Source organism: Sus scrofa, chromosome 9 (assembly GCF_000003025.6).
Source record: "Sus scrofa isolate TJ Tabasco breed Duroc chromosome 9, Sscrofa11.1, whole genome shotgun sequence".
Classification (NCBI taxonomy): domain Eukaryota; kingdom Metazoa; phylum Chordata; class Mammalia; order Artiodactyla; family Suidae; genus Sus; species Sus scrofa.
In genome coordinates, this window is record NC_010451.4 from 99885026 (window position 1) to 99911723 (window position 26698).

Consider the following 26698-nt stretch of genomic DNA (forward strand, 5'->3'; position numbering starts at 1 on the left):
GAGGCAAATAATCTTGCTTAGTAAAAACTCATGATCTCTCCATTTAAAATTGTGGTATATCTAGAGTAAATCCTAAATCCTTTGTATTTAGCTTGAAGAGCTCCAAAAGAAAGTATTTTATTAAATCTCAATGAAAAAAAAAAATCCAAAGCCATAAAATTGTTCAGATTTAGCATATGGACAAAAGTCTGCCCTTTTAAACAAATATGTACTGTAATTTTATTTAAGCAAATTAGTATTGATGTGTTTTAGTCTTATAAAAAAATTAGCCACTCAACTCACAAAACATTTTCACGTTTCAATTATAGGATCATCCATAAGAATGGTTACAGTGAGCAAGAATGCATGGAGTTCAAAGCAGTAATTTACAGTAATACATTGCAATCCATCTTAGCTATTGTGAAAGCCATGGCTACCCTTGGGATTGATTATGCAAATCCCAGAAGTGCAGTAAGTATGCAAATAATCACATGATGGCTGTAGTTCCTACAGTTTGAACCATGAAGCTGTGGGACTTAATAAATACATAGTATTATTCTACACAAAAACTTTAAGAATATGATATATTTTTTTGAAAACTTTAATTCTGTTAAATATAAGATTTTCTATTCTCCTTTAAATGAAACTTCTATTTTTAATGCTGTGCTATAATCTTATTCAAAATTAACTGTTTTTCTAGGACTCAATCCTAGTGTCACTGTATTAGAGAAAAAGCACTTTCCTGTAACTGTTAAATGAAAAAGAGTTTAGTTCCTAAAATCAAACTACATTTTCTTAGTTTAATTATGAGCCATTTCGTGGGGACTTTAATAACATGATAATTATCCTTAATGCTTAATGATAATTACAAAGACTATGCAGCACAAGGTAAGGATTATTTTATGAAGTTAATTAAAAAAAAAAATTCAAAATTGTCACCAAACAAAATGTTTGTATAATAAATCCTTGAATAGTCATAATTTGTTTATAAGGTATCATTTAAATAGTTTTATTTTTCTTCTGTTTTATATTTGGTAATGTAATTATTTTATGTTAAAATAATTAAAATCCACCTTTTTAAAAGCACTTTATGTTCAAACATATAAAACTATTTTAGCTGGCAAATGAAACCTATGGTGTTAAGCAAGGAACAGTTAATCACACCCCCAAAAGTAGTAATTGTGTACAATCCATAGGAAGAACTCATCCATTTCCTTTTGTCTCCTCTAGGAACAGCTGGTTTCCTCTAGACGATGTCAGTTGAACTATTCCCAGTATAATTCTTATATAACTTTTTTATTAACAATAAAATTAAAGAGGAATGGTAAATTAGTACAGAGAAGAAAGTGGCATTTATACTCTCTTCTCCCTACCCTCCAGCAATTTAGAGTTAGACTATTTAAGTAACCCTTGGATGAAAAAAAAAAAAAATACTTCTTTCACGTGCTAGGTCCTTTTTGGTTCTGCCACTTTCCAGTGAAGAGTATGGAAATCCTAAGTATGTCCTTGGGGCAGGTTGTAAAGCAGAGTCAGAAGTTCTGCCCTCTCCTTCCATTTTTAGCTTTTCCCACAACTTGGCTCTGGTAAGTCAACTACTTCTCTAGGTTACGCTTTCCTTCTCACATGTAAAAACAGTACTTACAGGAACTGAACTCTAAAAGCCTTTTGGCCTTTACCATTACATTACTTAGAGTTCATATTTTCATTTAAGTGTAGTTCAATTATTGTTCTGACCCTGGCTTTTCCTATGAACCTAGGATTTTAAATTGGCCCTGAAAAGGCAATCTAATATAAACCTAAGAGAGATGTAAAAAAAATAAATAAATAAGGGATATAGATGAGCAGCAATTTGGCTTGTATTAAATAGCTAGAGCTTAGGGCAAAATCCACTTTTGTCTTCCCTTACAGTGCTTTTCCCCATGTAAGGAGTTTTGTAAAACTATTTTTCACACTTAAGAATATCACTTTATTTTCTTTCTTCTAAGCAATAATAGTCCTGAAACAGATGTTCCTTCTGCATTCCTTTGCACATGATTTAGCTATGTCTGAATTTGCATGTGCAATATTCCATACATTTGCATCACAACCTTGCCTACTGCTACTTATTTAAATATATTTTGTGCTTCATGCACCCCAATATTTGCAGATAAGTAATGTCAGTCATCACTGAAGATCTGAAATTTTTGGATAAGAGTCATAACGATGCAGGTGGAGTGAAAATGGACTCCATACACTGCTGACATTATGCTAAAAAATAAAAATAAATGTCATTTATTCAAACTGTGTGTTAAATGGTGTAAGCAAAGTAACTTAAGCAGCACTATGCCATTGACATAACTTCTTAGGAGCACCTATGTTCTTAAATATCAAATTTGACAGTTGTCAGGCACTACATAGCTCATATTTTGATTTCAATTAGCAATTTTAAGACATTCTCTGGTATTTGATTTTAAGATTAATACACTGTTAACCTTGCATAAACTGTTCAACATATTACTTACTATGCATTTTACTTATGCAATTTCAATGACATTCTCTGGTATTTGATTTTAAGATTAATACACTGTTAACCTTGCATAAACTGTTCAACATATTACTTACTATGCATTTTACTTATGTGTGGCTTAGAGTTCTAGTGTCCTGTGGCTTTCAATTTAGCCTCTGATTTGCTTATTTATATATTTTTATATAACCATTGTGTATACCATCACATAGACGACCATTCAAAAAAAGAGTGCTAATAGAAAATATACATGAGTGTCTTTGATTACAGGTTCTGTGAGTTTAGACAAGTTACTTAACCTAAGTTTCAGTTTTTTCACCCGCAAAGTATCAGTGCTTCCTTCATTAAATTACAGTGACTATTACAAGAGGAAACAAAACTGTAAGAAACTCACATAAACACAATGTTCTGAAGAATATAATCTCCCAGTTAATACTAGGTATTATTATTTTCCAATAATCACATTGAATGTAAGCTCATTAACATTCATGTATTGACGTCTACAATCCAACATCATTTGAAAAATTTATTTTTTATTAAACTATTATTTTTATGGCAAACAATTGAATGGACTTGGAATATAGTAAGGAATCAGCAGGACATGAGATGGAAATAGTATTTGCCCTCTAGATAAGAAATACTGATGTTGAACAAGTAATTACAAAGCATCAGCTATTTTAAAAAGGCGGCACAGATGGCTATGAAGCTAAATCTTCCTCATGTGTAGAGACAATTACTGAAAAAGGGAAGATGATCTCTAGTGATGATGGGAAAGCAAGTTTCCTTTTGGAAATGGTGAGTACATAGTTTCATAATTCTGTGAAGCATCCACATGTCTCAAAAGTTGCAAATGTGCATTTAAAGTTCAAAGGTGATATTTTGGTTAGGAATTTAAATCTCAGTGTTACTGCCCTGCCCTTACACTATGGAATGTAATTTACACTAAGGGAAGAGATCAATTGCTTCGATTGGGAAGAAAAGGGCATTAAGCAGAATGGAGACCTAGGTAACAATGTTGAAAGCTCCGCCATTTTCCAGTTATTGGAGAGGAATGGGAAACTTTGGAGGAAAGGATGAAATAGTAAGAAGAAAGAAAGAAAGAAAGAAAAAAAAAAACAGGAGAATACGGAATCACAGAATTTAAGAGAAGTGCCCCAAAGGGAGGTGTTCTAAGTTGAAAAGTCTTAAGAGGTCAAGAAAGTAGAATAATTTAATGGATTTAACAATGTAGAGATCATGGGAGATGTTTCAGAAGAGTTGTGATTGCGGAGTCCAGCTAAGTGTGTTCAGAAATGGGGAGAAACGAGAACAGGGTTTAAAGAACTATAATTGAGGAGAATGAGAGAGAGAATCTGAGTTAAAGGGGAATGCAGCTAATAGGGTGTTGTTCCTAAATGTTTTCGTTTAATATTTGATAAACTAATTTCATGAGTACGTAACTTTTAAAGAGGGTAAAGTTGAACCAACGAGAGGGAGAAATAATAAAGCCACTTACTTATTCTCTCTGAATATTACTATATACTATTTTAGAGTGTTTGAAACACTAGACCAACATAAAAGAATGCTAAAAATTAAAACACTTTAATCAGACACTTAGAGTGTTATTGTGACCATCTTTGACATAGCACCCTGTAAAGTGAATCCTACGTTTTGAATTAAAGAACACTGATTCCCTCAAGATGTTCTATGATGAAAGTTCTATAATCAAGTATGTTTGGGATACATATGTGCTGTAACAACTTAAACAAAACTTGAAATCAAAGGCTCTGAAAAGCCCATCGTTAATAAAACTTGGCACTTGAAACCTGGCATTTCTGCAAATTGCTAGGCTATGTTAGCCTTTCACTCCTTTGATATGTTTTTTCCCTTTGGAAATATGATTCTAGGATTCAGAGTGAGTCCTAAGTTCTAGGATCATCTGAGGTCCCTAATATTCATGAAGGAAGTCTGAGTAACTTGAGGAAATATTTGTTTTTGCTTTCTATGTAGCATAATTCTAGAACTATCCAATCTTAAGAGAGTGAGCCATTCTAGAACCAATATAATTCCCAAGCTTTTCCAAAAATATCATAGGAAAATATGATTTCTTTAGGATGCCATTCAAACCCTCCTTGGAATTATTTGAAATTTCTAGAAAAACATTGGACATACTTTCAAGTTTCTCTAGAACATGAGGTCTGAGATAATTCGCCATGTTCATTTTATTGATTCATTCATTCAACAGTATTTCAGGGACATGTACTATGTGTTAGGTTCTGTTCTTGGTTTTACAGATATACAAATGAACAAAATAAAATCTATGCCTTCATATGCTTACAGTCTAACAGAAAAAAGAACTATGCGATATATAGGGAGTAGCAAGTGCTATGATGAAAAGTCAAGGAGATTAAAGAGTTAGAGAGTGATCAAAGAATGAAAGAAAGGGTGTTAGGGAAGGCATCCTTGAGGAGGAAGTGTTTGGGAAGAGACTTGAATGAAGTAGGAAATGAGCTGAGGAAAAGACATGGATAGATCAACTATTCTCAAATGCTCTGAAATGGGGGCCTGCTGAATTCAAGGAACGTTGAGGAGTTCAGTGTATCTTGAGGAAAGAGAAACAAAAGTTGGAGGTGGGGTGGATAGAAGCAGAAAATAAAATTATAAAGACATGGGTAATAACATAGAGCCTTGTGAGCCACAGCAGGGAATTAGGGTTTTATTTTTAGTTTGATGGGAAATTACTGGACTATTTTTTTAAATATAAGCATACTTTAACAATAGAATGTCACTGTTCAATCAATTTGGTTGTTATGCAGAAGATGACTTTCCATAATAGCTGTTAATTTTGGTATGATATATTTCAAAACTTCTGCTTTGATTGGTGGGCCCAATTCCCTTAAATACATAAATTTTGACTCTTTAAATTAACATTAGCCCTTTGATAACCTTAAAAGAACTTCAAGAATTGAATTCCCTATGTGCAATAAAATGTCATTTATGGTTTGAAAATAAACAGTATGTTGCCAGGGATTCTCAACTCAAGCTGCACATTTGAGTCACTTATGAGATTTTAAAAAATACTTTTGTAGACCCTACTACCCAGAGATTCAGATTCATTTTAATAGGTTGGTGGGGGTGGAGTCCTGGTATTAATATATTTTTAAAGAGCTTGGCATGTTTACAATGTGCAGCCTGGTTTGAAATTCAACATCATCAACTTTTCCTATGTATGCAATGCACTAAAATATAAAAGATCTCGAAAGACAAAAACCAAACTTGGGGGAGATACTAGTAAGTGATAATCAAAAAGATCTTTATAACATTTAAATATTTATAACATTTAATTCAAGGTTAGACAATATTCATGATATCTCTACACATAAAGTATAACTTTAAAATGGTAAATATTTAAAGGATTAAAAAGAGTATGTAATAGCTTGGTTTACAAATTTTTCCCTTTAGGGACAAAATTGTTTCCTTTCATCATTTGCCCTAAACAACACTCTAATGTAGAAAGAAACATGTAGGATGATGCCAGCCAAAGTGACTGGATCATATTTCACCAATTTTATCTCACATCCAAATCTAATTAAGGAGAAGGATTTTAAAGTTTACCCTGTGCTGATGCAACAAAATGAGGTCAAAGCCTTTGACTTGGGCCAGTTCAAATTGAGGCCTAATGTTCATCTGATCAGTTTGGTTTGCTGATATAATCTGATTGTGAAGAAAGATAATATAAGGTTCTCAGTCGTACCAGAACATCTCTTTAACAATGAGAGGGGTACCATTAGTTTTCATGCAAAGAGCATATTTTTAGTGAAATGGTGAAATAAGTCTCTATTTTTTTTTATATAATGACTTTTTTTTTCTGTTATAGCTGGTTTACAGTGTTTTGTCAATTTTCTACTGTACAGCATAGCAACCCAGTTACACATACCTGTACCCCTTCTTTTTTCTCAAATTATCATGCTCCATCATATGTGACCAGACATAGTTCCTGATGCTACACAGCAGGATCTCATTGCCAATGCATTCCAAAGGCAATAATCTGCATCTATTTATCCCAAGCACCCCATCCATCCCACTCCCTCCCTATCTCCCTTGGTAACCACAAGTCTATTCTCCAAGCCCATGATTTTCTTTTCTGTGGAAAGGGTCATTTGTGCCTTATATTAGATTCCAGATATAAGTGATATCATATGGTATTTGTCTTTCTCTTTCTGACTTACTTCACTCAGGATGAGAGTCTCTAGTTCCATCCATGATGCTGCAAATGGCATTATTTTGTTCTTTTTTATGGCCAAGTAGTATTCCATTGTGTATGTATATTACATCTTCCTAATCCAATCATCTGTCAATGGACATTTGGGTTGTTTCCACGTGTTGGCTATTGTGAATAGTGCTGCAATGAACATGCAAGTGCATGTGTCTTTTTAAGGAAAGTTTTGTCTGGATATATACCCAAGAGTTGGATTGATGGATCATATGGTAGTTCTATGTATAATTTTCTAAGGTACCTCCATACTATTCTCCATAGTGGTTCTATAAGTTTACATTCCCACCAACAGTGCAGGAAGGTTCCCTTTTCTCCACACCCTCTCCAGCATTTGTTATTTGTGGACTTATTGAGGATGGTCATTCTTACTGGTGTGAGGTGGTATCTCATGGTAGTTTTGATTTGCATTTATCTAATAATGAGTGATGTTGAGCATTTTTTCATGTGCTTGTTGGCCTAAAAAAAAAAAAAAGATCTGACACAATCTCATCTATTTAAAATAACAATGAATCAGAAAAGCATCATGTTCCTATTGGACATATGTCACTGGTCATACTTAACTTTGAAGAAAAATATAGTTGGGTTTGACCTTTCTTCTGATGCTGTTGTCTTTATTGATTTGGCAAATTTACCTTCAACCTTTAGATTCCTAATTTGTAAAATAGAGGAAATAGAGTGTCTAGGTGACTATTGTTTTAAGGATTGTGTGAGATACTCTACATCCTAAGTGCCATGTGAGTTGTTATAGTAATATGTACTAAGAAGAGTCTGAGCAATAAAGAGTATGAGTTCTGGAGTCTTACAACCAGCATTTGAGCCCAGTTGTCTTCTTGCCTTGTCTAGTATAATGGTTAGTTATTTAATTATTCTGAAACCCAAATTCTTAATCAAAAAAATTATCATAAAACCAATTTTGATTATTAGTTTGAATAAACTGTGGACTACATTATTCAAACATTTATTTCCTTCTGCCCTTGTCACCTCCCAATATCCTATTAAAGTAAACAGGAGGTTTGCTTTTCCTTTCCTTTTTTCCTTCCTTCATTTCTTTTGTCTTTTCTCTTATTTCTTAATGAAGTCTCACCTCTGCCCTATTGATTTGCCCTTAAGGCATGCCAATGACAACACCTACAGATGTTCAAAAACTGTATAGATCAAAATATTTGCTGTTGCTAATTTTTATGATTACAAAGAGGTATGTGTTGGTAAATAATACTATCTATTTTTTTTCTTTTGTTTTTCTTTTTAGGGCCACACAGTGGCATATGGAAGTTCCCAGGCTAGGGCTTCAATCAATAATGTCTGATCTGAGTCGAGCCTGTGACCTACACCACAGCTCACAGCAATTCTGGATCCTTAACTGACTGAGAGAAGTCGAACCCGCACCCTCATGGATACTAATAGGGTTCACAGCACACTGAGCTGCCATAGGAATTGTTTTTAAAAAATATTTTTAAACTATAATTTTAAGTGTATTGGGTTTTAATTCCCATTTTACTCTAATTCTTATTTAGTATTTTTATTGCCTGTAAATTATCTGGCCATGGTCAAGAAAAGGAAGACAATGTGCATGATTAGATCAGATTCATTACTCTTTGACAACAGCATTTTGTTCTTCTGCAAGCTCAAAGGACTTGCAACAAAACATTGCTATCCTTTTTTTTTTTTGTCTTTTCTAGGGCCACTCCCGAGGCATGTGGAGGTTCCCAGGCTAGGAGTCTAATCAGAGCTGTAGCCGCAGGCCACACCACAGCCACAGCCACAGCCACAGCCACAGCCACAGCCACGTGGGATCCAAGCTGCCTCTGCGACCTACACCACAGCTCAAGGCTACGCCAGTTCCTTAACCTACTTAGCAAGGCCAGGGATCTAACCCTCAATGTCATGGTTCCTAGTCAGATTCGTTAACCAATGAGCCATGATGGGAACTCCAACACTGTTGTCCTTTTTGATATTATGTTCTGAAGTTAGTAATATCTACCAAAAAAAAAAAATCCTAACTTTTCCATATACTATTTCACAGTCTCTGCAACTTAGAACTTTTCTGGACATCAGTCTGTCATTATAAGTAACTTAGGTTCCATAAACCTAAAGATATACTGATAGATGTTCAATGAAATTATTACTGAAATAAGATGTCATCAAACTGAAATCTTCTATTTTGTTTTTTAATACAGATAATGTGCTATTCCAAATAACAACACATTTTTATCCTTCTCACATAAAAAATGTTACAGGAAGACCAACGCCAACTTCATGTGATGGCAAATACCCTGGAAGATGGTAGATTGACGCCTGAGTTGGCTGAGGTAATAAAACGACTGTGGAGAGATCCAGGAATTCAGGCCTGCTTTGAAAGGGCATCTGAATATCAACTCAATGACTCAGCAGCTTAGTAAGTGAATACATTTGACAGAACAATAGTTGAAACGTTTACATTTAAGACCTATAACTCTCTATGATCTCCATTTGTAATCACAAATGACAGAAGTCTATGGCTTTAAATTTTATTATCCTAAAATAAAAAGTAAATGAAGAGAAATTAGAAAGATAAAGATGATATAAACAAGATGTAAAAAACATAACTAGAGGAGCACTTTAAATAACTAATTTTGAAAATATTTGTCTAAGATATATATGCTGTAAATATTTTCTCCCCATTAGAAAGAGTGAATTATTATGCACCACGCTCAGCATGAAGACAACTGGTGGCAGGCACACTGAGGTTTTGGGCTATTCACTTCATTTCTATCCAAGTTACTGAAATCATCTTCTAAAATAATCTTATTAATGACACATGCTTTAACTCAATTGGTTTGAGGCACATGATACATAATTTTAGAAGGAAGTACTGTATTGATTTGAAAAACATTTGTATATTGTGGGATTCTTTTTGAGCCTCAAAAAGTATTATTTAATTTCACAGCTAATCACAACCAGTTAGCAATTTTAGCCACAAGAGAATTGGGAAATTGTAACAATATTTATAATTTCCCTATCAAAATGACTTTAAATTTCCATTTTAGTAAGTGATTCTTAACTTAGCCCATGGTTACATGCCGGCAAGCATGTGTTCACATATATGTAAATATAATTTAATTACCTATTTATATTTATGTCCATGCATATGAATGTGTAAAAGAGTTTAAGTACAGTTCTTCTGGTGGACTCCCAATAGAACATACCAGCAGTACTTAAAAAAAAAAAGTAAAGTTAAACAAATGAAAGATTATTTGAGGACAGAACAATAAAACTTCAAATTTTTAATCATGATGAGTAGAAGAATTATGGAGAGAAAAATCACATAAATTCTAGAAAAATTTAACAACAGTTTTCTATGATTATGCAGTCATGTTCGTTTTAAATTCCAAAATCCAATGAACATATTGTCTTTAGAGGAAAGTCCTGTTCTTTTCTCTCAGATGAAGCAAAGAATGGATATCATCCTTTGATAATATAAACTTGAATAACTCTTTTTCTAAGTGTCCTAGTGCTTAGTCCCATTTTAATACTACTTTGTACTATAGAAAATATTGCTTTCTATATGAATCATCGACAAAAGCAGTCACAATTCATCAGAAACTGAATTGTGAAATACTCTCATAAAATGTTACTTAGCAAAATTCTGGGGAGGGAGGAAAAGAAGGATACATTAAGATCTGTAATTAATGCATTTATTTTTAAATACTCATTATTGAATAAACACAATTTTCCCTCAAAATAATGTAAGAAATATATTTATAATTATAATTATGTTTACCAAATTCTTTGCTTTTTGATAGCAAAAACTTTTACATGTTGTATACCCCAAATGGGCAAATACGATGGCATTTTGTTGTGGTTCCTGGAATTTTTTATCTTTAGTTTTAGCTTTTACCTTTGTTTTGATACATATATTTTACACTGGGAATATCTGTCACATTATAGATTCATATTAAAAACATTTGTCTGTTTTTCAAGTTAAACACATCTATAGAGTATCTATTTGCATCCATTTTTTGAATGTTGCCAGTAATATAATTGTTTTTAAGTACCCAGATAGATTTGTATAGTGTAGTAGAATAACAACAGGAAAGTTGATTTCCTCCATGTCTAAGAAAGTTTTCATATAAAATCAAAAAATGTAAATGTTAACTTTTTTGCCCTTAGGGATCCTTACAGAGAAGGCCACTGCTTTCTTCCAAAAATAGTGTTTTTAAAAAATACTTCATTACATTTACATTTTAAATCTAAATATCAGATTGATACCACATCGAGTTTATTTCATATACATTATATAGGGCAGTGGTCTTTCTTTTCCAGCCTCTCTCTTTCTCACCACCTCCCTACTCTCTTTTCTTTACTTCTTTCTTCCCTTCTTTCCATCTATCCATTTTTTGCTGTGTGTGAAAGTAAGATATTTGTTATTCTCTCAAACCTAGATATATTTTAAGTTGAGGCCAACAAAGAGGTGAGTCCTAATCAGGCAAGGTTTTTGTTGGCAACATAACACCTTCCTGCCAATCAGTACCAGCAAACTGAAAGAAAAGCATCATCATGGCAGTCGAAAAGATTTTAATACGTCATGTCATGGTTTGTTGAGTGGCACTGTCAAGTGTGCAATTTAAATTCCATATGCTTTAAGATTTAACATAGACTTCACCAGGAAAAATACTATTTTTACATGACTAGTCAAAGAATAAGATATTTTTTCAGTGATTTGAGCTATAGATATTTAGGGCCTCTGGTTTGGTTTAAAAGTTTTAGCACCCAAATTCTATATTTGTTTATTAAAATGAGCATTTTAAATGCAAATTTGTCACTCTGGTAATGCTTCTGCTTTGCTTGAAGTCATTTATACATGCAAATAAAGTTACATTAAAATGTGTCTTTACCAAAGCATTCATTTAGCTGTCATTTAAATGATTTTAATCTCTATCATAGCAAGTATGTTTTTATTTTTACTCCTGCATGAACCAGTTGACCAATAGTATACTACCAGATATACAGCCTGAGTTAAAAGGAAATTCATCAAGGACTTTGCTTCAAAGGAGAAAATGGATAAACTAGAAAAATCTCCCAATACTTTCTTCTGATATAATTATCATGATTCATCTTTTTTAAATTAAACTTTATTAGAATAAAACATGGTGATAAATTTTCACGTTCTACATGTACATGTTTCTAAAGTGTGATTGTCTCTTTGTCCTTGGCCAAAAGTTCTTTGGGGCATTTTACAACGTTTAGTTCATTTCACCTTAAAAGCAGAAAGATCCTCTAAGAATAAAGTATCTAATTGTTGTTCAATTTATTTTAAAAAATAAAATAGCATTGGTTTTTAAGGCATTGTTCAAGGTGCCCAGAAAGACAGCTCTTCAGCTTAGTCCCTGACAATTTCAACTTTTGAATAATATCTAATATTCAGGTAGATTATACCTCTCAAATTCTGACTAGATTGCCGCATGCTCATTATGATCTTTCTATTTAGATCATATGTTTAAACTTGGTTCAGTATAATGTCCAATTTTGTCACAAAAACATTACCAGGTTATTGCTATCTTTATTTAAAATTTTTTTATAGAAATAGTTATATAACTAAGCTTCTAGAGCCTTCATATCAAAAGTATAGAACAAGTTGTTTTAAAGTGTTTTTAAAAAAAGCAATAAAACACTGTTTTAGTCAAAAGATATGATCTGGTTTGTCAGATAAAGCTAAGAGCAGTTTATTTCCTCTAATCTAATAGACTCTTATAGAGCACACAGCTTAATCAGTCTCACTCCTGCCTCTTACCACACCTAGATCCTACAGGCAGAAAGAGGACAGTATTTCACCTGGTAACAGGAGGTTTTTAAATGTGGCCTCTGTGTAAAAATGAAGGATAGAGTGATGCACTGATGGAAGAGAAGAGGAAGTAGGAGAGGCTACAGTGTTTAAGTTCAGGTCTCTGTCCCAAGGAGTGAGTCAGCAATTTCACAAATTTGTTCCAGCATGAATCAACAAAGGTTCAACATGAAATTCAAAGATTCAGCATGAATCAACAACTGAGATAACTAGTACTTAATTAAAATGGTTCTGATTCCTAAGTTAGAACATCCAGGAGAAACAATACACTAACGTTCGCATTATACTGAAACCAATCACTCTCTTATAACTCAAAGCGTCTAAATACAAAGTACAGCATTTTGAGACTCTTTGACTGACCATGATTACAACATAGCATTTTGGGGGATGATCTCAGTCCTACAAGGAGAGTTCTCCTCTCAAATGTCTACATAGACACCAATGAATCCATCACATCAGCTTCATAAAGTACAAGATAAGGCAGTATTCACCCAGCCACCTTTAAACAAACTCCACAGGTCAGCTGTGTGTCACACTCAGTGCTCTGCAATGTCCCAGCCACCAAGCTCTTGGAATTCAGAGGAGCAGAGTTTGAAGATCACCAGTCTGGAGTTTAATCATTTTAATGAACTCTATACAAAATACTCATTTGTATTGAATTCTGGTATCTTAAAATGTAAAGTTAAAAAAATATATATATACTAGCTATTTTTGTTGTTGTTGTTGTTTTATTAGCTACCTAAATGATTTGGACAGAATAGCAGCTCCTGGATATGTCCCAAATGAGCAAGATGTTCTACATTCTCGAGTGAAAACAACTGGAATCATTGAAACCCAGTTCTCATTTAAAGACTTGCATTTCAGGTATGATCAAATGTATTTTTTAACAGAATATCAACAGAAATATGTATCAGCCTCAATATTTCTTCATGGAGAAGAGCTCTAACCCATGGTCAAATGCGGTGAGTCCTTACTCACTTTCATTACCACTGTCTTTGATGGCCCTCCTATAGCTCTACATGCCAACCCTCATCCTGAACCTCATCCTTCCCTCCAAGGAAAATACCTCTGTCTTTAAGCAGGTGGGAGCTACACTGTATTTTCCTCTTACTTGAAACTGATAACTTACTTTGAAAAAAAAAGTCAGTTTATTTAAATAACATTAAGCAACAGGTGCCAGGGATCCCATTTCCTTTATCTTCCTACTCCCATTTGCTTGAAATATTCTTATTGTTTCCTTAATTTGAAAAATGTAAATAATTGATACGAGAACTATTTGAATATGGTGCTATTTACTGGAATAACAAGGCTTATTTTATAAGTACAGTTTGGTATAAAGATGAGCCCACTATTTTCATTGTTATATTATCAAGACTTTTCAAGAAATTTTATTACTAAATTACTCATTTACTATAGCAAGGAATATAAATCCATACCAAAGTGTTAGAAAATATCCCTTAAGGACCTCTCCCTATGGATTGTGGATGAGATGGAATATTAAACATTGAAACAATGTTTTAGATGTACCTTTTAGTAACTTTTAAAAGTCAATAAAAATGTAAGTCATTGATGTATACAATAATAGGAATATTTTTAAAACATAGAAAATATGGACAAAAATAGCATGAATTACTTGGCAAAGTTGCAGGATACAAAATCAATACACAGAAATCAACAGCGTTTCTATATACTAATAATGAAAAAGCAGAAAAGGAAATTAGGGAAGCAATCCCGTTTACAATCGCATCCAAAAGAATAAAATACCTAGGAGTAAACCTACCTAAAGAAACAAAAGACCTATACTCTGAAAACTACAAGCCACTGATGAAAGAAATCAAAGATGACACAGATAGATAGAAAGATATAACATGCTCATGGATTGGAAGAGTTAGTATTATCAAAATGACTATACTACCTAAAGCAATCTACAGATTCAGTGCAATTCCTATCAAATTACCAAGGACATTTTTCACAGAACTTGAACAAAATATTTTACAGTTTGCTTCGAAGTACTTGTATCCATTTCTGAGGAAAAATTGTTTCAGTGGGATCAATGTTTAAGTTTCATGAAGTATTAAAATGGTTGGCATACAATATATAATTAGGATAGTTATTACCTAGATGGCCAGGATATGTGCAAGTTAATATGGAAAAAAGGCCTTCAAAATTTATAAAATTCAGGCCCACAAAAATAGTTAATTTTCTGAAAAATTACCCAAGATCAAGCCAGGATAGAGGGAGTACAAAGATTGGTATCAACATTCCTCTTGGCAAATGTAAGCAAAGCTTGTCTTCTGGCTTGTCATTAGTATGCTACAGTTCCCCTCTGGCAACTACTTTCTCCAGACTCTTGATCTTTGCTCCAGTTTTCAGGGTTTTCCTTTGAGAGTCTAAGTCCAATTTCTCCTCCCTTTTGGCCCTCCTAAGCCTGTTGAAGCACTTTTGGCATACTTTCCTTTCTCCTCTCCAAATTTCTCAGTGAAACACAGACTAGAAGCTGAGTGTAGGTCTTTCGGCTCATCCTACCAAGGCTCCAATCCTAGGTTCTCCATTAATTACCAACAGTTGTTGAGGAATAAAGCAAACTTTTCTTCACTTGCTAAGGAAGTTGTTGTAAAGATTAGTTGAACTCAAGTCCTAGCAGAGTTATAACTTGTTAGCTTATTTTACAAGGCTAATGGAATTTTCTGGATCCCAGACTATCTGGATCATAAGCCAATTTTGAAACTTAATAGCATATATTGAACACCCAGAAGCTCCCAACCCTGGTAATTTTATACAACATCAACCCATTTAGTATCTTGTTGGAAATAGTCACTACCATGAATTATTTTTAAAAATATCTTTTCCTTGAACATTTTAAGTAAGCCTTAGAGACTTAGTACTTGCTGTTCTCTTTGCCTAAAATCTCAGACCTTGGATCTCTGCAAGGATTGGGCACTTCTTATCATGAAGTTTACAAATCAAATGTTGTCTTCTCACAGAGTCTTGACCATCCTATCTATTAACCACCCCTGAACATCCCTGCAGAGTTCAGGTAAACATAACAACAGGTTTTCAGGGACAGTAGTTGGGGAGCAGTCTGATTTTCAGCCTTTGAGAATTTCCTGGGTGTAAACATCTCAACAATAGCCCATCTCAACCTACCAATATGATGTCACTGAATGTAGAGTTGGGAAGAAATACACATTAAACAGCTCTTCCTGGCCATGCCAGTGTAATGTTACAAGATTGATAATATTACAAGATTTTTCCTGTATTTAAACTTACCAATATATGAAATTGTCTTTTTTTTTTTAATCATTCCATTCTTTTTGTTTCTGTTTCTGTCTCATATGCTCTGAGATCCAGAAGGTCAGGGGCCATGTCTGCTAACAACTCTATCTCCTGTGACTATCACAGTGGCTAGCCCACAGTAGGCACACAGTCAGTTCTAGTGGGCTGAAGAAATGTACTATGCCATGCATGTATGATACTATCTTTACACCCTTACTGTAACATGGTGGATGGGCATTTCTGTCCTTATGAAGGAAAATAGTCAATAAATGCAGGCTGAAAACAAGATTAAATATTCCTCCTAAGATCATACACAGTAGTGCTAGAACTGTGATTGGAAGGCATGTCTTTCTAACTTCAAAAATCCTATTTCCTACTGCTTATCATTGATGGGATATAAGGTACATTGGTATGAAAACCATCCTTTTTCTGTAGAGTGAATGCTACTTCCAGTGTTGTTGGTTATGCATGATTCCCTTCAGAGAGAAGAGGGAAGCGGAGATAAAAATGACAGCCTGTTGGGAAGATATATTTCAGTTGTCAAGGCTCTGAAGTACTTCTTAAGACTGTGCTTCTCAAACAAGGGCACGTGACAATTACCAGTGGACACACAATACCTCAGAAAATCATGCTCATTTCCTGAAACATCTAGTTCACTCAGAGCTAAGTAATATCAATATTCATAAAATTTTTTTAAATTAATTTTTGGTAGAATATCTCATTTGCATGAGAATGCTAGACTCCCATTGGTGCATCATCATTTTCCTGTTGTTTTGTGATTCTCTGGTTATGTTTGTCATTATATATAGCATTTTAAGTAATATGTACTTTCTACTTTTTAAGTTGTATATATAGATCTATTCTACTTTTGTATATTGCCTACCTTCATGAAGAAATGAGGAAGGTCTTGCTAATTCTCTATTATAGTATCAGTGCTAAAATGTCAGATGTTTGCAAATTGGATTGTGAAGCTGAGTTAAGACCTATTTTGACCTATCATTTTGCAACTACTACCTCTTTCCTTCTACCTGTTTCCATTGAAACAGGTTTTGAGCTCCTTTGTTTTCTTAATAGGTTTTTCTTTCTCTCTGGCTCAAGAGTATATGGTATCAAAGGCCTTGTCTATGAGAAAGAGAATGCAGGGAATTACTCCAAAAACAAATGTTTAAACAATGAAAATTTGAAAATACTTAGATTTTACTGTAAAAAATTAAATACTCAGATGTATATACTTTTAAGGAACTATTTTAAATCATTTAAATACATTTTTAAGTTTAATCACAGCAAGTGATTAATCCCTTAATAAATTCTCATAGTTAAATCACTTTTTTGAGGTGCTAAATAGGATTATCCAAAACTGCACAGACTTTCGCAATATAAAATTTCATGGTATTTCAAAATAGGGAGTATAAAAATATTTTAACTTCCACCTTGATTGCAGTAAGTGCTCAGGTACTTACATTACCATTGATTTGTATTCACATAGTATAAATCATCCTAAGAGTATTTAAAACTAAAGGCTTAATTTACATATTAAATTAAAGAACTGTAGAATTTTAAACAGGAACACCAAAATGAAAAAATTCTCTCTGTCAATGTATAGTATCATCTTCATGTATTACCTGATTTAATGGAAATTACCTTAGAGTTCTTATCAAACCAAAACTCCGACTGTCAAACTAGTAAACTTAACTATCTTTACAGGTCTTAAAGCCCTTTCACATGGAAAATGTAATGCAAATGTGAGCTCTGTTATTGTTATAAAATCATTCCTTGGACAAAGAACTTGTATAAGGATGTATCAGTGATAGAGAAGTCATTTCTCCCTAACTGCTCTATGATTAAAAAACATAACTGAAAGGACATAAAACCATATGAAAGCTAGAGAAAAGACATCAGTGGCTATTACAATGTAGGGCTTCAGATTTTACAAGTGTAACATAACTGTTTTCAACAGTGTTTAGTGGATATATGATGTGAAATAAATTATAATTGTTTTGAATTTGAAGTTGAATAATTCATATTGTATTCATTCCTGTGAAGGTATGAATCAACTTAGCAGTGAGTCTGGTTGTCCAGCAGCTATATTTCAACTTAGCTTTGTTATTCTCTATTAGATGCCATAGAGCAATAATCCAAGTGTCACTATATATTTGTTTCAGGTATGTTCATGGTTAAAGTTACCAAAACTATAAGATGATATCTAATTTATTCTCATGATAGAATTAGTTTAATGACTTTAAGAATCATATTATTCAATAATCACAGAATTATCTAGTGGGCAGTTTAAGTTACAAAAACACAATTAGTAGAAAATATATAATGGTATTAACAATTAGAGACACAGGCTCCCTTTTGGTCATAAATCCTTCTGATTCTTCTTCTTCTTTTTTTAATCACAAGCAATTAAGGAATTTAGAATGGCTTCTGTGCATATCCTTTGTATGTGCAACTATTTGCCCTAATCTACTTTCAGAACTGAACACCAGGGAAAGACTTGGCTGGGCCGTTTTGTTATGGTTGTGTAGGGGTAACATAGATCCAACTGTTGACCCTGATGTATGTACCCATCTTAAGACTTTATAGCTATACTTATTGTGGTGATCAATTTATAATGTATATTAAATGTCAAATCACTATGATGTACACCTGAATAAGGTAATTTTGTATATCAACTATATGCCAGTTAAAAAGTAAAATTTAAAAACATTATACTAATTCTGGCATAGTCAAATATTCTGAACAAATCTCATTCAAGAGAATAATTTAAAATAAATTTCTACTCAGATTATCTTATTTTTCTGTGGCCAAATATATAATGATGCCAGAAATTTTTATTTTTCCAAGAGAGTAACATGTCTATAGGATGAACAAAGACATCACACAAATAAGTGGTAGTAGCAATATTAATTTTCAGCTATCCTAGACTAAGCGATGACTTTGCAAGTATAACAAAGGGCTTATTATTTCATAATGGTCTATTCTGATATAACATGTGAATAATCTCGTGTGTTCAAATATTTAGCCAACTGTTAAATATAAATCAATAAAACTCAATAGCTCTCCCAACTGTTTAAAATGAACTATAAAACTCAATTGTTTACTCAACTGTTTAACATAAAGCCATAAAACTCTGATGGCTTGCCCTGTATTAATACCACAGGCAGTTTAACAAATAATTGATATTCAGTTGTTGCTTAAAAGCTGCCCTATGAATATCTAATTACATCATTCACTTCAGACACTTAAACATTTTTTACCTTAATATTTAAAATTCCTTAAATATCTGACTTAAGGAAACATGTGTCTATTAAATACATACATAAATACATACATAAAACAAAAAGCCTTTCCAAAATGAGAACTGCAGTTTCCATTTAATATCATTAAAGCTCTGGTTACCTTAACTATTTATAGAATTAAGAGTATTAAACTGTGTCATATAGCCATGCTCTTAATTGTCCCTGTAGATGTGACCTATCCAGGTACTCAGACTCCAAGTATACAGGTTTTCCTCTGATTTCTATTTTTTCTCAGAATAGTTATGATGGAATGTATATTTATATTTCTTCAGTGCTCCACTTTGGGAATATCAAAATTGTTTCAATAGGTTGTAGTGCCCTACAACTCTAAAGTAAATCATCACTTTAAAAAATTTAGAAGTAGAGCTTATGTGAAAAGGGATGTGTAAAAAATAAATATTACAATAGGAGCAAAACAAAATATAACTGTTCTTAAAGCTAATGTAACATTCAGTAGAATCAACATAAAAGCAAAACTCCAGCCATGGGTCTGATTTGCTAATGAGCATTTCAGCTCAATAATAGTAAACAGCTTAGTTCAACGCTTTCTGGACCTATGTTGCTAATGTCAATCTGCATAGGAAAAAAATAGTATTTATCCAGTGAGTCATCAAATGGGAGGATTACTAGCATGCGATTTGAGTAAGACTTTCAGAAGCCATTTTATCAACATGAATAAAACCTTAAGACTGAGTAATCATTGTCCTCTCTTCCTTGGGCAAAAACTAAGCGTATTAAAACATTTTACTGGGGGCTGCAAGATTTGTTGCAAGAAACAATGGGTTCAAAATCATATTACATAAGTTATATGCCTTACTAATTGTAGGTATTTGACTTAAGAGGAGAAAGCTGCCTCTCATACAGAGGTGTTAATATCAATAGGCTGCAAAGAAGCTGAATAATCAATGTCAGAAGATAGCTAGATGGTCCATTAAAAGAATGGAACAAAACCCTTGGGAAGGGGAGAGTTTTAAAATTTTGCAACACATAGAGCTCCTGTCTAACCTGGGAAAGAAGACTCCACAACAAAAATAATTCCAATCTGCTTGGAGCATTTGATAGCTAACAGTTGACAGTGTGTACTTGTTGGAGACCTCTAGTCTAAGTAAGCAGACTTGTACTTAATGAGCTCCACAACAAAGCATAACAATTTTCATTCAATGAGTCTACCATGGTATTTGGTACATGCAGCCTCAACAAATATTAGTTGAGTTAATAAGCCTGGGGCAAATTGCTTTAAGGGCTCATCTGAAAAATGGGAATAATAATTGTATCTATTTTATAAGTTTACGGCAGAGTTTAAATAATTATTGACCAAAAGTTTAAAAATCTGAATACTTATTTATTATCTTTGCTTCATTAGAATATTTACTGAATTTTAAAAATTAAATTTGTTTTTTCATTTTTACATGTCACAACCTAAAGTCAAAATCTGTCTTCTTCCTCCATTTATATTTTAAGACTGAAACTTCAGAGGGTTTGATAATTAGCAGCACTTATAATAGTCTTTATTAACACTGAATTTAGGAGTTCATGTCACAGGGGAAATGAATCCAACTAGGAACCATGAGGTTGCGGGTTTGATCCCTGGCCTTGCTCAGTGTGTTAAGGATCCGGCATTGCTGTGAGCTGCGGTCTAAGTCGCAGACGTGACTCAGATCTGCTGTTACTGTGGCTCTGGTGTAGGCCAGTGGCAACAGCTCTCATTAGACCCCTAGCCTGGGACCCTCCATATGTGGCGGGTGCAGCCCTCAAATGACAAAAACAAACAAACGAAAAACCCACTCAATTTAAATTTCCAAACCACGTAACTATTGAACTCCTAAACCTTATGAACAAGTTCTCTTTCAATCTACTATTAAATGGAATGATTTTGCATTGGTGCATATATACAGGGAATTTTAGTTCTATATATATGTTCCCAACTTGGTTAATACATAAAATGTAAAATACTGAAGAAGTGTAATATATTGAACTTTAGATTATCTTCAGTAAGTCAGCTATTTGAAATTTAAATATACCAATATAGTTATTACCTTTGAAATCTTTGTACAGCTTGGATGCTTTCTAGTACTTAATATCTTGGGGTTAAACTATTATGAAAGCCCCATAACTTTTTTTTTTGCCTCTAGCTCTTCCTCATCATCAAATCTATCTTCTGGACTCAGATCAAAGTGACTAACATAATATAAACAAACAAGCAAATGTTAATTCCCTACTCCTAAATCTCCCATATACCCCCAATTGACTATAATAGAAAATCTTATGTTCTCAAGTAATAGAAAAGACACAGTAAATCTATTTCTGGCCTAACACCTCAGGCTTCTTCTTGCCTGCTCAAATACTTTGCTCTTGCTGCTCCTCTTGTTGCCTCTCCCTGGAACATTCTTCTTATACAACTATCATCTTCTGCAGCTTCTGATCACTTCATTTCAAATTACAACACACTTATACTGATAACCTAAATTTATTCATACATATACAGAATGATTAGAGCCACACCACTATCACCACATTAAAAGATTCTCAAGTCTGAATCTATGGTACCTGGAATATAATAAGTGCTCAATAAATATTTGCTGAATAAATGAGTAATTATCAGGCCATATATCTCAATGTTTTACCTTAATCTTCATAATCCCCAAAACATAACTATTTACTCCAAACGTGCCATGTTACTTGTATGTACACTTTATGTAAGAATCCTCCCTCCATTCCATTAACTTGGAATCTGTTCAATTGTTTAGCAAATATTTGTTGCCTATCTATTACATGTCAGGCAGAGTGCCTAGGATGGAGAATATAGACATCACTAACATAGGTAAGGTCCCTGCTCTCAGTAGGCCACTGTTCTATTAAGGAGATGATGGCTATCGAACGTGTGGAAAAATGAGCCACTTAATTATTGATAGTGACAATTACTATAAAGGAAATAAATTGATGCAATAGAAAGTAAATGGGTGATGCAAGAGAGTTAACAGTTTTCATAGATGCTCAAGGAGGCTAGGAGATGTGAAAATTGAGAAAGAAGCAGTCTTGTGTAAGAAAAAAAAGAATTGTGTCACATGGAAAGGAGATGGACTAAGCCAAAGTCCTTAGATAGGAAAAAGTTAGGTTTATATTAAAATAACTAAATAAATAGTCTTGTGAATGGATTGCATTAAAAAGAAGCATGGTATGAACTAAGTTTGGAAAGGTAAGAATGAACCAAGATAGCTAAAGCCTCAGGGGATCATCATAACAAGTTTGTGATTGATGCTAAGGGGAAAAGAAGCCTTTGAAAGGTTATAAGCAGGAAAGTGGTATCAAAAGATTTACCTTAATGTGAAATTTAGAGTGCTAGCAGAGTTTAATTTTAGATCTTCTTATTAAAAGCGGAGACCACAGAATTTCCCTATGGTGGTGCAGTTGAAAGAAACCTGACTAGTATCCATGAGAATGCAGGTGCCATCCCTGGCCTCACTCAGTGGGTTAAGGATCTGGCATTGCCATGAGCTGTGGTGAAGGTCTCAGATGCAGCTCAGATCTGGCATTGATATGTCTGTATCATAGACTGGCAGCTACAACTTGGATTCAACCCCTAGCCTGGGAACTTCTATAAGCCAAGGGTGCAGCCCTAAAAAGCAAACAAAACAAAACAAAAACCAGGGAGACCAGATGAAACACTTTAGTAGCGGCCCTGTTGAGAAATGATGGTGGCTTGTACAAGAGAAGAGTTTCAAAGAAGTGAACGAATTAGAAACTGCATTTTCCATGTGTACTATATGGAATATAATGGAAAGGAAGGTACTAAAAATAATTCCTAGTTTCTTTATTGAGTTGCTCTGTACACATTGATGCTTCTCACCAAAATACAAAAACAGAGGGCGGGCCAAATTTTCAAACATCTCCTCTAAGTTTCATAATCCCTCAGGTTGACTTTAATCTTCCTCTTATCTCATATTTTACTTTATATATTAGAATATTACATTATAGTGACATATTTTTCTCTCTACAAGACAGCAAATTCTTTTAAGATAGTGACCATGCCTTTTCATATTTGTGTCAGTAGGCGAAGCACAGTGTCTAGTATATAGAACACAAATGGTAATTTTTTGAATAAATCGATGAATGAATAAATAAATGTGGGAAAGCTAAGAGAACAGGCAAAAATCATAGCATCAAAACTCTAGTAGCTTCCAATCTTCTTGTGGGCTATGTTACTTTAAGACTATATATATCAAAATCCCTAAGGCCAAAAGATATCTTACTGAAATTCTAAACTGCTGCAAATTTGACAGTTGCTCAAAGTCAGTATGTAGATTATTTTACTCTAATCTGCATGAATACCAAAAAATAAATGTGTTCTCTTTTTCTGTAGTCCTTGAGCTGCAAATTGGCCAAAAAGTCTTACTTTATAACCATTAAAAATTATAAGACTATTTTTTTAACATGAGAGCATTTATTTATAATAACATATGTTCATCTTAATGTAAATTTGAAGATATTTGCAAGATTCATTATTCTGTTATTTTTACATTTTTAAAGAATGTTCGATGTAGGTGGGCAGAGATCTGAGAGAAAGAAATGGATTCATTGCTTTGAAGGCGTTACATGCATTATATTTTGTGCCTCACTCAGTGCTTATGACATGGTCCTGGTGGAAGATGAAGAAGTGGTAAGTTTAAAAGGAAAACAAAGTCAAGGTAAAAAGTAAGCACTTGTGTTTCCCAATGTTACTACCCCATTTCCCAACTTATTAATGGTCTTCCAAAGACAGATGTTACTTCTAGGTCTTTGTTCATAATGACCAACATCAGTATCTTGCAATTAAAAATCCTACACATTTTCATCTTTTGTACCTAACAGAACAGAATGCATGAAAGCCTTCACCTGTTCAACAGTATCTGCAATCACAAGTACTTTGCAACCACCTCCATTGTCCTGTTTCTCAATAAAAAAGATCTCTTTCAAGAAAAAGTAACCAAGGTGCATCTTAGTATCTGCTTTCCAGAATATACTGGTAAGATTCTTTTCCTTCAATTCCATAGCAGTAAAGGCTTGTGTAGAGATACATTTTTCCATCTGGATCTTGATGTGTAATATTTATGAGGTTAAGGCTTAGCATACTTTTTGAGTCACATGTATGATCTAAATGGGAAAAAAAAAAATCTTACAATAAAAAGGAAACCCTCTCAGTGTGGAGAAAAGCAAACTCTCCTACACTGTTGGTGGGAATGTAAATTGGTACAATAGTATGACGCTTCCTTAGAAAAGTAAAAATTGAACTACCATTTGATCCTGTAGTTTTGCCCTTCCCAGAATGCCATACAGCTGAAATCATACAGTCTGTTCCTCACACTTTTTGGCTTCCATTTACAGCATTCTTCTCTCTTCTAGCTATCCCTCAAGTTCATCTCAAATACCATGTCATTGGGTAGTCCACTCATCTGTAATTTCTATTCTTCTTTTAGTTCTTATTAACACACATGCTCACACCCACACAGACATTTTTCTGCATAGTCTTTGATACATGTGTAAGCTTTATGACCCACCTACTTTGCTGTGTACACAGGGTAGTATTTCTAGGGCTTTTTTGGTGCAGAGCTTCCACTTTAGCCACCCGAAGTCCTCAGGGGGATAAGCATAGTTCTCAGCACAAAGTAAATGTGTAAATCCCTGATGGAAAAGGTATTGCTCTTTTGATTGTTTCAATACTGAGTACATTAAATAGCACACAAAGTAAAATCCTAAATCTCACTGATATTCATAATTTTATGTTTTTTAAATGCAATTAATGTTTACTTCTTTAATTTTTTTAACAAGGTCCAAATACATTTGAAGATGCAGGAAACTACATCAAGAACCAGTTTCTAGACCTGAATTTAAAAAAAGAAGATAAGGAAATTTATTCCCACATGACCTGTGCTACAGATACTCAGAATGTCAAGTTCGTGTTTGATGCAGTTACAGACATAATAATCAAAGAGAATCTAAAAGACTGTGGGCTTTTCTAATCAATCCTTTTTAATTCTACTCTTGCTCATGTATACTTTTCAAGATATTAAAGGTGCTGTGTGATGTGTTTAGTTTTAATAGGTATTAACTTATCTAGAAATATAACTAGTTTTATCAGGCAATTTTTTTTCATGCAAAACTTTTAATGTATTGTCACCTCTATGTGGATAAGTTTCAATTTCTTTGAGACATTGAGGATGGGGGTGTGTTTGATGCTTTCAGGTATAAAAACAGATACATTTTGTTATGCTGTAACAGTACAGATCAATGACACTGAAGGTGCTTCAAGTAAATTCTGCCTTGTGGCCTATTTTTAAGTATAGCACAATTGAAAAAAAGGCAAGGTATCCCATCTAATTTCCACTGGCCATATTTTGGGAGCTATTCATTTTTGCTATTATAGCTGTGCCTGTACTGTAGAAACTACTCATAGCTGAATATGTATGGTATTTTATTAATCAATTACTCTTATTCAGCCAGCTGCACATGAAATACACACTATATGTGTACCAGTTGATGGAAAGTATATATGCAAAAGAAATACATGCAATTTTATTGCTACTTTTCCTTAGGAAAAAAAATCAATGCTCAATTTGCCTTTAGAATTGGGGATTTCAATTGAACATTTTTTGCATCAATCTGATTGAAAACATGGTACCAGGTATGGTCAAGAACAGTGTAAGGCTGCTCAGGCTGAACAATAGTCCTCAACGGAATTCTCATTTCCCACATTCCACTCCAGAGCAGCAACATTGTTACAACTGATGTTTGGGGACAATAAATCTAAAACAATTGTAAAAAACAATTAAATGTCTTAGCAATAGTGTGTTTTGGTTTTGTGAATAAGCAGTAGGAAGTAGGAGTATGTAAAGAGATTTTTAAAAAGAGAAACATTGAGCTTCTTGATATTAGTGGATAGTCCCTTTTAAATGTTACACGTTGTGCTAGCAGTCAAAGCTGATATTTTAAAAGTTAATTTGATGTATTACACACAAAATATTATTTCTGAACAAGAAGGATTACTTTTTTGTTTTGTAAAGTGTCACCATATACAACCTATACTTTTAAAACATGTCTGACATTGTTTACTCTCCACGCCTGTAGAAAGCAATATATTGGTCAGGATGATAGGTCAGTAGATACAATTTACAACTCTGAAAAAGCCAATTAAGTTAGTATAATTGGATGAGCTGAATGGAACGTAAAGTGAACAATTTGCCAATCTGTAGCTCAGGTGGATTTAGGCAGCCCTGTCTCTACTTCATTGTTCCGTAACACATTTCCATTCTAAAAACAAGAATGATCACTATTCACCAAGTATCCCTGACTAGAGTGTTTCTGGTTTTATTTTCAAAAATACAAAGGAGTTATCAACAGATGTGGTCAAAAAATGTTATAATAAGGAAAATTAATTTGAAATTCCTTTGCAAAGTAGAAATTATTACGAAGCCTAAGATACCAAGGACAAAAAATAAATGAGAAAACATTTAGTTCAGGCATTCAATAAATTTTTTTGGCTAAAAACCATTATCTATATGATAGCAATGCAACATTTTGCTAGGAGA

The 26698-nt window shown here is 33.5% G+C and overlaps 1 protein-coding gene across 2 annotated transcripts in view; it reads left to right on the top strand.

Moving 5' to 3' along the window:
* Positions 1-25211, top strand: part of GNAT3 (G protein subunit alpha transducin 3) — a 61831-nt gene extending 36620 nt beyond the window's left edge. For both annotated transcript variants that reach the window (XM_021063492.1, XM_021063493.1), the window contains exons 3-8: positions 309-450; positions 8975-9132; positions 13294-13422; positions 23664-23793; positions 23985-24138; positions 24942-25211. In XM_021063492.1, the coding sequence (XP_020919151.1) occupies positions 309-450; positions 8975-9132; positions 13294-13422; positions 23664-23793; positions 23985-24138; positions 24942-25132 (904 nt within the window). In that variant the 3' untranslated portion in view covers positions 25133-25211. The remainder of the gene's footprint in view (positions 1-308; positions 451-8974; positions 9133-13293; positions 13423-23663; positions 23794-23984; positions 24139-24941) is intronic.